Source organism: Coccinella septempunctata, chromosome 8 (genome assembly GCF_907165205.1).
Source record: "Coccinella septempunctata chromosome 8, icCocSept1.1, whole genome shotgun sequence".
In the NCBI taxonomy this organism is placed as follows: Eukaryota; Metazoa; Arthropoda; class Insecta; order Coleoptera; family Coccinellidae; genus Coccinella; species Coccinella septempunctata.
In genome coordinates, this window is record NC_058196.1 from 27,159,699 (window position 1) to 27,172,725 (window position 13,027).

At 36.9% G+C, this 13,027-nt stretch overlaps 1 protein-coding gene across 2 annotated transcripts in view; it reads right to left on the reverse strand.

The window, feature by feature from the left end:
* LOC123319059 (homeotic protein ultrabithorax) overlaps positions 1–11,259 on the reverse strand; it is a 217,523-nt gene extending 206,264 nt beyond the window's left edge. The window contains exon 1 of one of the 2 annotated variants that reach the window (XM_044905907.1): positions 10,158–11,259. In XM_044905907.1, coding sequence (XP_044761842.1) covers positions 10,158–10,818 — 661 coding nt within the window. In that variant the 5' untranslated portion in view covers positions 10,819–11,259. The remainder of the gene's footprint in view (positions 1–10,157) is intronic. The other variant, XM_044905906.1, reaches the window with a different exon arrangement.
* Between the last annotated feature and the right edge of the window lie 1,768 nt (positions 11,260–13,027).

A 13,027-nucleotide genomic window follows, 5' to 3' on the forward strand; every position in this document is an offset into this window, starting at 1 on the left:
GCTCTGAATGTAGGGTGTTTAGTGTTATACAACTGGGAGTGGGCCGAAGGGAAGGCCATTGCTCTAGTTGCCGCTGAAAGCGCACCCCATAGTACGTTACGCTAGGTTGACTTCTTCAGAACGACTGGAAGGTTATTATCGATTTAACAATTTTCTTCGTATATTTTTAATTAAGTCGAATGAGTTGGTAAAAGCCGATTAAAATCGATATGTGGGACGGAACGTACGCAGTTACAGGTCCAAAATAATATAGGCGTGCATACTACGAATTTCAAGGATCAATATTACGATGTAATTCGAAATTCAGTTAGAAACTGTCATGGAAAAAAGTTTTTCTCGAAAGAAAATAACGGTATAATTTTTTGCGAATAAAAAAATAATAATAAATTTTTATTATACATAAAATAGCTGTAATTGTAGCTGCAATTTTAATTGACAAAAGACAATATAGGACGTAATATTAAAATATAATTTTTTTAGGGATTGTTCTTCGTAATTGTTCGTTTTTGTCAATGAATTGTGTCTTCTATTTGGTATTTTCGGTAATAAAATAATATCTTGCACAGAAAAGGATATTGAATCAAGGTAGATTATCGAAACATTTAGAGCAATTAAATGTTGCAATTCGATATTACATAATGGCCGGGAAATATACATATTTAGTGAACTCACTCGTATAATTCGAAATAATAATCACTTAGTACCAGTAAGACAATTTGCATGTTTTAAAAATATTAAATGAGGAATAAATTGAATTAATTTAACTTTTTAGTAACGAAAAAATCGTTCCAGTAAACATCTCATTTCGAAAATCGATCTTTTCTAAATTTGGACAGATGTGAATAAAACGGGATAGCAGAATCAAGTCCTCTAATCAACAGATTAACCAATTATTATATCGGTAATGGAACTCTGTTACCAGCTTGAAATATCGCGCGGACTCGAATGGCAATACAAATGCGTTTCGCATAATAATTGATTGAGCGAAAACAAATCATCAATATTCGACGAGAGCCTCGGCGACATTAAGCGTCATTCCACATATTAATTGACTGAAATTACTATTTTTACCCGATGCTACGTTAATTGTCGCCCGAGGACGCTATACGCGAATTCGTTACCTTTGCTTTTTTTTTACCGTTTTGCCATGAACGTAGATAACATACGCTGTACGACGTTTATGCGTTGAAAAACATCTGTTTAACGGACGGATTAGGATGTTTGTTAGGATTACGAAATTTCACGATCGACGGATTGAAAAAAACCGAAGGAGAGAATTGCAAAGCATATAAGGATAAGAAAATATTCTCGAAAATCAAACAGTATGTTGAAATAACCCAATACCTATTGCACAGAAGATCAGTAAATTCCGATTGGTGAAATGGAAAAAAATTCAATAGAGAAATGCGTCGAATACTTTTTTGAGATAATTTCAAACACCTATCCAGTGTACCTACTGAACTATTCATTTTTTAAAGATTTTTTTTATTATTTTATGATTTTTTTCAGATATTCAGAAATCTTCTAGATCATAGTTTGGATTGATGCCACAGATAGTGTTATCAAAAAACTCTGATAATTAATTAATTTATGTATTTCTAATAAAAAAAATTCATTCAGGTCAGAGACTCGCACTATAGAGATATTTAAATTCATTGGTTCATTTGAATGAACATTTTATTGCGAGTTGAGATGTATTATAAAATATATTTGAATTCGATTAAATAAATATTAAAAATTAAAAAAAAACTGAAAAATTGAATTTGATGAACTGAATAATGAAATAAAAAATATTTCATACCGATTTTGCTCAATACTTTTGATGATAACAATTCAAAAAAAAATTACCGTGGTGAAACAAAAAGAAAAAAATCCTAGAAATGTTTTTTCGAATTTTAATCGAATATTTACTTTCGATCGATTTTTGTAATTTATTGTGAATCGCGATAAAACGACCTGCATCATTTCTATCCAGATTTACCCCTCAAGAGCGTCGTTAATGACCGCAGCATCCGCTAACCATTCTCATTACGGGGCCAAGATGGCCGATCAAAATCGTCGAGGCGATTTTGCCGATACACGACCCCGTCTCCTTTATCTCCACCGCTCCAGATAAAAGACGAACGTTACTCCCGCTTTTTTACCCTCGAGCGCGCGACTCCTATTCAAATTTGCCTGTCGGATGGGGGGGCGCCCCCCTTGATGACCCCCATAATTAATAAAGTAATGTGGTAAGAATCAACACCCGCCCGGGCGGGCGGCAGATACCCGGCCGTACGGCTCGGTGTTTGTATAAATGGAACGACGCCATGCCTCACTTGTAACGACTATTAGCAGAGGTCCTGAATTTAAGTTAGGCACGAACTCGTTATTAAGGCCCTCTGATAAATCCGACGCGTTCATTTTTTTGCCGCTTCCCGATTCATGCAGGAAAGTGCGACAAAGGCGTCGCGGCGCAATCGATGCGAATTAGAGCGACGGTGACGGATTATTTCGGTCGAAACGTGGCCTCGCGCTGACCGGTGGGGCTGCGACCCAAAACGAGACCGAAAAGGCAGAAAGGACAATCGGGAAATACGAGAATCAGTTGAAAATGGCCGAAAATAATGCGAAATTATTAGTAGCAGAAAATAGGGCTCCGAGACAGCTCAAAAAGTAAAAATAACAATAAATAATAATAAAAATAACAATAAATAACAAATTGTGGGAATTCTGGAATAAACTACATATTTTTTTAAGGCAGGATTTTTATTTTGCATCATTTTTTATCGAGTTATCTCTCTAATTACATATATACATAGTTTATTTCACAATTTCCAAGAAGAATACTTAATCATGGGAATTGTGAAATGTATATACTATATAATCTGCAAAATTTTTTTGGTTTAATCGAAGAATTTTTCTTTTTCTTTTGAGTTTTCTCCTAGCCCAACAAAGTTCTGTGGTTTATCTCACAATTTCCAGGAAAAATCTTGAATTGTTTAGAATTTTGCTGGGAGATAATAAAAAAAAATTAAATAAAAATCCCTCGATAAAAAATTGAAACTAATGTAGTTTATCAAGGGTTTTTTATTTTTTATCTTTTTTTTTTCACTATCTATCTGGTGAACAAAATTATGTTGTTTATTTTTTAACTGACAGAAAGAAACCTGTATTGTGGAAACTGTGAAGTAAACTACATAATTGGCAAATTTTTTTAAGTTAAGTCTCGTAAAAAAAAACGATAAATTGCTTGAGTAGAATTTGTGACACTATACAGGGTGAGTCTTTTAATAGTTGATTCTTGAGGTCAAAAGAAACAATTTTCTCCTGAACCATTTTTTTAAGGTTTTGCAAAAGCTTGTATATTTTAAACCGAGCCGATTCGAAAAAAAATGGTAAAGGAAAAAAGTGCTTCTTTTGAACTAAAAAATCTACGGCTGCAACCTTCATAATTAGTCTTAAAACTCTTTCATTATAATCCGAATGATGAAAAAATCACTGGCCGCAGTTATAACAAAATAGCTTCTACAAGTGCAACAAAAGTTCGGGTAAACCTTTTTTTATTGTCCGGTCCAGAATGAGGCAATGTCGCAATAATGCCAGATTAAAAGTCAAAATAGAGAAACATCAATCGAACACACCGATCGATCTGTTGTATAGGAATGCTTGATACCCGAAACGGGTTTCGTTTAAAATTCAATTTAATCAACTTGCTCAGTAGAGGAGAGTTCACAGAGCACAAGCCTTTCAAACGCGAGCCAAAAGAAGAGGTCTCTTATATACGGCTCTAGAAAACGTAATACATCTTGTCTTCAAGACATTTCGAACGGTTCCTGTAAGGCGGCCATGATTTACAACATTCTAGCCTGTCGGCGCTAGGGAATGATAACTTATTTTGTTAACATAGCTGCGTGAAACGTTTACCACGTATCGCTTTTCCATACTTTCGAAATTGTTACCATGAAAATGGGGGAGATAATGTCGATACATTCACATGTATACATATCCCAGTTTGTCATGGAACGTTGACTTTTGTTGGGTGCTACAGCGTCTCTTTTAACAGCTCTATTTGAATCGAACCAGCCATGCTCAGATGTGTGGAGCGTCGAACATGAAAGATTCCAAATAATCGCAGAAATTCTTAACATCATTTAGAAGAAACTACACTAGGAAGTTCATAAAGATGAAAATACTGCTTGGAGCAACTATACCAACAAATTATATAGGCAACGACTAAGCATGATTTTCTAAATTCCCATTGAAAACTCCACTGGTATCTTTCCTCTCACTTTCACTCGAACACACACACACATAAACATGAAACACGGCTACGATGAGGCCACAAAATTGATGCACAGGAATCTTCCAATAGAATCTTCTTCCATCCACACACATAATCACTAGAAAACGTGTTAACATTACGAACAACTAAACTGAACTAACGGAAAACCAAAATCAGTGATGGTCTCTCCCCTCGTATAACGACCATGGGATATTTCTATACAGGGCGGCCATTAAAGGTCCCGCTTTTGTGTATCGGGGCACTTATTATATCGGAGCGGAGGTCTATTATTACGGCCAGCCTAGCCTTGAGCGCAGCTCGACAATTTCGTTACGACTATATAAAAAAACCGTCCCGGAAAATAAACAGCGAAAAAAATGCGAACATAAAACACTTTTTGGCCGGACGTATTGGGTCTTACGCTAGCTTCGTGGCTGATTTTTGTACTGAATCAGTGCCGAAGGTTGAAGCCAGGAAGACAGGCTACCTGTCGACGAAAGAACGGTCAAATTTATGGGCATCGAAAGAAGTCGTTAAAAAAAGAAGTTTCTAATGTCTTCATCTGTTAGAATGAAGATGGGTCTATCGTAATTAGTTACACTGTAATCTATTAATTTTCGTTTTTCGAGCTCTTTAGTTATATTAAACTTGTTAATTATTTTATTAATATTACGTGAAATTATTTAATCATATAACTTCTGCTATATAACCCATTATATGTTTTGAGCAATATTTTTGTATCTGATAGGATAGGTATCTTAATTGTGAAAGTATTTAATGTAGAGTGTTGTCATACTAATATATACCCAAATATTAATAAATTATACTTGCAGCTATAGCTTTTATCATCCAATAATTGATTTTTTTCTTTTCAGGTCACTATGAGGATTCATTTTGGAATTTTTGAAAATATAGGTATATAAATGTAATCAGAAGAAGAGTTGAAAAACTACAATTATGAAAAATTAAATGAAAAATATGGCCCTTTAGGTTCATGGAAAATCCTGTTTAAAGAAACTCCAATAATCTGTAAGAGTAACTCTTTTGGTGAAATGGAATCGTCCAATTTTCAAACAATTATTAACAATTTTTCTCTGATATCGATATCACATAAAGAGTTTTCTTAAATAGACGTGCAAAATATCACTTTTTTTGTTGAAATTTTATTCATATTGAATCTTGCATAATATTGAATTGTAATGAGTAATGCCTACATTCAGATAGGTCTTGAATAAACCTCTTTCTAGGTTACTTATAGGTAGGTCTACGTTTTCCATCCATTATATGGGAATCCCCTCAAGAAATATGAATGAACCAGATATAATTATCTAAAATACGACACGTATATAGGCTCGAAGATATCTCAAGCGAAGAAAAGGTATAGAGAAGAAGGCTAGTGAACCTGCTACATCGGCATAAAGAATGTTAGCATATTAATGAATAGTTGGAATAACATTATTAAAATTATAGGTACGTTACATTAGGGTTCTTACAACAGTTCTCAGCATGAATACAATATGTATAACATTGTAGGGACTCCATGTCTGATATCGAAGGAGGGCCAACAATAAACGTCGAAGATTGTAGAAGAGATGATGAATCTGATAAAATGATCGAAAACGAATTTCACTTCACTTGCTTCTTCTATGCTGGAATTTTAGTATCGACATTTGAAATATCAAATAAGTAGTGCAGTACAGTAGATTGTGGAGTGGAGTGGAGTGGAGTGGAGTGGAGTGGAGTGGAGTGGAGTGGAGTGGAGTGGAGTGGAGTGGAGTGGAGTGGAGTGGAGTGGAGTGGAGTGGAGTGGAGTGGAGTGGAGTGGAGTGGAGTGGAGTGGAGTGGAGTGGAGTGGAGTGGAGTGGAGTGGAGTGGAGTGGAGTGGAGCGGAGCGGAGGGGAGGGGAGGGGAGTGGAGTGGAGTGGAGTGATGCTGTTAAAGTTAAGCGAAATAAGAAAAGTTCACTAAAGAAAATTCGTGGACACAGCTGGTTGTATAATTTATCTTACTCAACCCCAAAATTTCCAAATTCAATTAAACCGACAGGCGAAAGTCGAATTGCCTCCGTCTCCACTTAATTTCTGGACAGGGCGGCGTTTAATAATTCAAATAACGGTTATATATCGCGGTCCTCAGAGACAGCTCGTATTCAGATGATAATTTCTTGGGATCTAACGGGTTAAAATGCAGCAGTGGCTGCACTCCGATTTCTCGAAGCTATCCCTGCCCGTATGAAGGATTACGAAGTTCGCTCTTCCGGATTTTTGTTCCTGTTGTTTTCTGTGCCCCCGCAAGGGCCGAAAGGCAATTCGGCAGCATTGTATTGTACGGCTCCCACCCGGTCGAGAACGGAGAGGTGCGAAAAGGATCGATATAAGGGTGAAAACTGTGCGAAATGTCCGTGGTTTCGATCTATATACAATGTATGTCATATTTCGAACAACAATTTTTTATCATATATGCCTTTTCTTTCCATTTTTTTTCATCATTTAATTCTTTTTTTTTTAGGACAGCTCAGATATTGATTCACCAGTCTTGAAATTGAAAAAAATAATGTCGCCGCAGCTTTAAGTATTTTAAAATTATTTTGAAGCACTATTTTTATCATCTTTCGTATTGTAAGTTATCATTTATTCCTCAGAATGATTTTAAGTATATAATAATAAATGTAAAAATAAAAACAGGATAAAAAATAAACAATTAGAGATGTAATAATTTAATTTTATTTATTATTTATTCTCATTATTTTTCGTCATGATAGGTATCAGAAATTATCGTTATAAAAATTTGATTATTATGTCTATTAGGTTTAGAATTCAATGTTTTCCCTTCAATAAAATCAACATAAACTTTTTATTATGATATTTATTGAATGAATTATATTGTTTTTTTTCAGAATCCACATATTAATCATTTTCATCATAATATTTTTTCATAATATTCGAAAAAGGTTATTATTTCAGTTTTATTATAATTTAATAATTGAAATTATCTATAATATTTACTTGTGTAGACTTTCATACAAATAAATCTCTTTATTACTTGATATTATCTTTTGTTTGAGAGTTCTTTTGAAAGTTTAATTATGAATTTATTAATCTGACAAACCGCTACTTCAAAAAAAAGCATTGCAAATTTTTAATATGGGCTTATTATTTCTAGGAAAAAGAATCAATCTCACACAAACGCAATAAATGAATTTACCCAAAAATATCAAGAAAAAACGATATTGAATAAATTATAAATTCCACCCTTTTACAAGATATGACCTTGAACCTCTATACTTTAGTTAGTATATTGCTGAAATAGATTAAATTCAAATATCCACAATCCTCTTTAAATTTCAAGCAATTCTTGGTACAAATAATTCGTGGAATAAAAGTTTCAAAATGATCAGGCTATTTCTGTAACAACCCTCGTATCATCGTCAGCTACATGAATAAGGCATTATAAAACATCGAACCTTTCAGTTTGAATTACCACCCATCCATAAAGCGTAATGCGCTAAAGGTAATACTAGAGATAATAACCCCGCTATCAATGAAGTTGTTCTTTTTATTTCCTACTAGACATCAAATCCCATTCAATTGCGAGCAAAATATTCCTCCCACTTGCGTGACTGACGGTTGATGGCAACCAACAATAAACAGTAGGGAACCACCACGCGGACCTAGTGCTTTTTCGATTAAGTCCATCGTGGCACCTACGAAAACACACCGGATTTATAGCCGCCTTTGAAAAAAGCCGTTTTGAACTCGCTGCCAGAAAGAATTCGGCCTAAATTAAAGGCGTATGCCATTCTCGAAAACAAATAATTTCCAAACTCGTACAATGCATCAAACGATCATATAAATCTTTTTCGGAATGTTAACATTTACTATTTTGAAATAATTGATCTTGTTTTACACCACATGTTAAATACTTCGTACACATTTTTCTTTTGATATATGTAAATACAATTTTTTTGATCGATAAATATCTTGAAAAAATTTATGTAAGTAGCTGTTAAAAAAAAAATAGGTTAAGCAGTCAGACGGATTAAGTCATTCAAAAAAGCACCGCTGACATCTGTCGACAGGTAGAGCAATCAGGTAGTACCTCTTCTCAAGAGCAACCCTCAGAGTTTAGGGGTTGTTCCTCTGAAAAAAGGTAGGAATCTGCAGCTTTCAACTGGAGGAGAGCTTTTTAGTACGAAATTTGACAGTTTTTTGACGAGGTATAAATACGAGGTGAATGCAAAAAGGTACTGGACTCTTCGAATTAATTTGGTGCCCTTGGCACTTCGCCCGAAAACAGCTGATTGTCCATGTGACAAACACACGAACGCGAGGTTCCAGATTAGAGCACGGGGATTTTTATACGGCCTGTTCTGTTCTGATTCCACCCAGACTTCCGAACCCGGAAGGAGGAGCACAGGTCCGGAATGGCGTTTAATTCAATTTAATTAAACTTTTTAGAAAAATATTAAGGGTTGTCAAGAAAAAAATTATGGAGATGAGAGTTGACATGAGATTGAAAAAAAAACTTGCTCATTTTGATTATTAAATTTAATGGAGTATTTATAATTAGGAATGAATTAATGTATATATAAGTACTACATATACGGTTTTTTTTCCAATTTTTCTAAATAACGATTTAAGGAAGAATTTACTCAATATTTTGATTCATTACAGTGTTTTTTATCCATAAAAATGAACTGTGAAAATTATCGAATGTTTTATATGAAAAAATACATAATTCATTTATTTTTATGGAATCCTGAGTTTTTTCAAATTTATAATAAATTCTTACAAATGGATTTGAATTTTTTTCGGTTGAAAAAAAATTCCTTAAATTGATGGCGGCAAAAATACGGCGAAATTATGATTGAATTTGTTGAATGAAATTGAGAAAAAAATATAAAAAAATGTTATTGACTGTACAGTGTACCAACCACTTCGAAATATCAAACGAAAGGATAATTAATTTTGCCTAATAGGTGGCACTCTATTTTGTGAATTTTTTTTATAACTCCAAATAAGAACAAACTGAAAATATTATTTTCAGTCTCATCAATTTCTCTAGAAATATTGATTTTGTCTGATTATTTCGAATTAAAATCTGAATAAATCATCAATAAATTTAGAGGTCTCAATTTTGAATAAATGATATTTTTTTCCCAATAGAATAAAATCGAACTTCCTAGTTATGTCACGAAATTAACAGGTTTTAGTTAAAATAATTAATTAAATTCGATTTTACCATTTTATATGAATTTTGACGTTTCCATTTATTCTGAATGAAAAAATATTTTAATTTCGCTTCGTTTATATTTCTGTAGGTACCTATAACTATTCTCAATGTCAAATATTCCACCATATTTTTTTTCAAAATGCCCATTGCACATACCGACCCAAAATAACACCACCTCAATTTTTCAGGTGCTTGCCGTCGGACAGACGGACCAATCCGAACGTGAAACACCTCGCAAAACGCGACGACAGCCAATAAACGAGTGTTAAAAGGCCGAAGATGACACCATTCAAACACCACCGACGACAAAGGACCCCCCGAGGCCTCGGACCCGGCCCTGCACTCGCCCATGGCCAGAGATCTGGCTCGGAGATAGGGAACAATAATTGGGCACATTCAACCCTGATTTTACACGCACTTGACTCGCAGCAAATTCAAGCAAGAACAGCGGGGGTCGGCCGGTTTACTTTGAATAAGTTCCAAAGCGCCGTATTTACAAATAAAACCTGGGATAATGGAATTACCATTAGGGTTTAAGTGGTCCTCCGGATATAATGGAGTCGTTTCGTAGTTTGTTTGGCTGTTTGACACGACCGGGAGGGAGTTGCGGACTTCCCAGAGCTTCGCGGTTGTTTTTATAGGAGAATTTGGAGGTACATACCTGCGATAGCCATCCAAGGGTAGAATGTGTGGTTTGGTTGTTGGTGAATCTGCGTCCCTACCGGCTGAGAAGACGACGTGTTCAACGAGCAAGGGTTGTTCCATGAAGATAGGGAGTTGGAGGTTCTTCCTCCTGTCGCTGATCCAGGGCTGGAGGAAGGGTCGCCGCCGACCAGGCCAACGGAGGAACCGTAGCCTACCCTGCTGTCAGGCGTGCAGGCCGATGGTCTCACCGGACCAGCCAGGCTGTTGGCCAGATTGGCACCACCACCGCTCGTCGCACTTTGCCAAACGTCCTTAACAGCGGCTGCAGCCACCACTGATGCATAGCCGTTCTGGTCTGCGTTACCCTTCGAACAGTCTGGTTTGGTGTTAGCGGAATTGCTGTAGGAGTTTTGTTGGCTTTCAGAGGAAGAGTAGAGCTTGCAAGCGGCGACTGAGGCGTCGTATGGGGAGTCTTGTGGTGGCCTCGCTTGGTGTAAGGAGTGATGATGGTGGTGCTGTGTGGAGGCGTAGGGCGACATCCCAAGACTTAAGGGAAAAGATCTGTAAGCCGCTGCTGCGGCCGCACTCTGGTCGTGGTGATGGGCCCCCGTCACGGACCCTGCACCCTGATGGTGGTGGCCCCCGTAGAAGCCACTCTGTTCGAAGTAAGAGTTCATGATTGCGGAGTTAATTTTGGCGCCCTTTCCTGTTATCCCCCGTGACGAGGGATAGTCCACTCGGTCGAAAAAAAAAACTCTGGGACGCACTCACACTGATCAGTTATAGGTACACTGGTATAGCAGCACGCTGCTAAATTCGAAAATTCAAACTCAGTCAAAGTCGCACATAAACAAGATAAAAATATACGACATTATAATTCGGTAGATTTAACAGGTCATTTGTAGTGTCACTTGATGGTTATGGGCCCGTTAAACGGTAGTAAAATGATTACAGTTAACGATGTAAATAATCGTAAAACCGGGCTATAAAAATGGGCAGTAAAACCGTATGACACACGACTGCTTCGAGCACACCACCGCGCGGATCGTCGGATACCGAATGCCTCTTGATATCGGCTGGCCAAAGTCGCGGATAGAAACCCACTGGAGCTCCGGATTCTGCTCCTGCCCACACATCCCGACCCATTCGCCGTCTCTCTCGCGCCGTCCTCCCTTTCGCTTGCGCGCGTACATAATCCCCACTTAAAAACGACACGAGGCCACAATAGAGAGCTCATTAAAGCTCCCTTCATCGCTACCTGTATTATTTCCGAGGTAAAAATGGCAATTCGACAGGTTCTCGACTCTATTAGTCGAAATCACCGGCCCACGAACCTACCCCTGACGAATCTCGCCTTCTTTTCCATAGCCCACCAGAATTTTTCCTTACAAAACAAGTATTCTCCATACGTTCGAATCTTAAATTTTCCTTCTCGAAAGTTTCGAAAATTCCAGATTTTCCCCAAGAGCCTCCAAGTCTTGGAGGAGACACGGCATGAATCAAAAATGAGCCTCGAGTAGGACGGTGCTTTTTAATGAGGGGGGGACATGCGGGAGCCAATAGTAAGTATACAGGCGTCTAGTGCAGGTATTGCGCAAGGAGCTTATTCATTTCAATGTCCCCTCGATTGCCCCCACCACCGTGATCCGGTCTTTGTCTCACGCTCGCGAAGCTTTGGCGGTCCGGTGTCGCTATCTAGCGGACAATGTCTGAATCACTTTAATAAAACCAGACACACTCCGGTCGTCACAGAAATAACATCAGCGTTGAATGGGCTACTTCAGCCACTTGAAGGACTCGTAAACGATGAAATTCATTTCGGGATAAAGTCTCATGGAGCTACTTAAATCGTGGTAGTCTCCCGCTATGAAACTGCTTCATTTCGATCGAGATTATGCCGTTTTAAACGCTCTTATGTGGTGAGAATTCTGTCGGAATTTAAACGATGTGGGGTTGATTGTTTTACATGGAATTATTTTAATCGAATATCGCTCTAACGTGCACACATATTCTATCATTCATTTTCCAGTAAGTTTTCTGTTTTGAAATTCAATTATTATCTGGTATTTCTCTTTTAATTGCTCCAACAAATTGAGGGAAAATCCAAATAAAACAATCTTCTTGAATGAATTAATGTACCAATTTATAACAAAAAAATATGAAAAACTGTCACCAAAAAATAAAGAATAAATCAAGAATCAAATTAAAATATAAAAACTTAAAATAGTAATTGAGGACATGAATACAATGTGAGCACAGTCATTCTTGAAGTAGGGCGAAATCTCCTAGTAAATTCCCAAATATAACTCATATTTCTATTCCATTGTCCACATGTCAAAACATGATAATCCTGTAAAACGTGTCAAAATCACCAGGGCCCCAGGCATTCAATTGGACGGTCGTAAAATTGCGGTCACAAGTGTTGCGGTCTTGTTACACTTTTACGACCACCGTTTAAATAAACAGAGTCGTAAAATCTTCAACAGCCATCGGAAGTCTCTGAAGAAACATCTAATAATTAAATCAAATCTCCAGAACGACGTTTTTATTCCAGTCGTAAATTTGGCGTGGCCCATCAATTGGCCTGCGACAAAACTACCACTTGACGAGTGCCATTTGAATGATCTTAACTGAGTCGTAAAAAGGTCGTAAAATGCTCATAGGAGGTCTAGATTGTGTCTCCTATCGGTATCGGTACGTTTCGGTATGGGCCAAGGTAAAGATGTTCGAGAGAGTTCCGAAAAGAAGTAAAAATATTGGGAACCTCAAAAGGTGAGTGTATAATATGTAAAGAAACTGAGGTAATAAACTAGGTTGGATACTTCACGCGTTCGTTAAGTAATCTACATATCTATATACATACAGAGCTCATTTTAATATTTATCT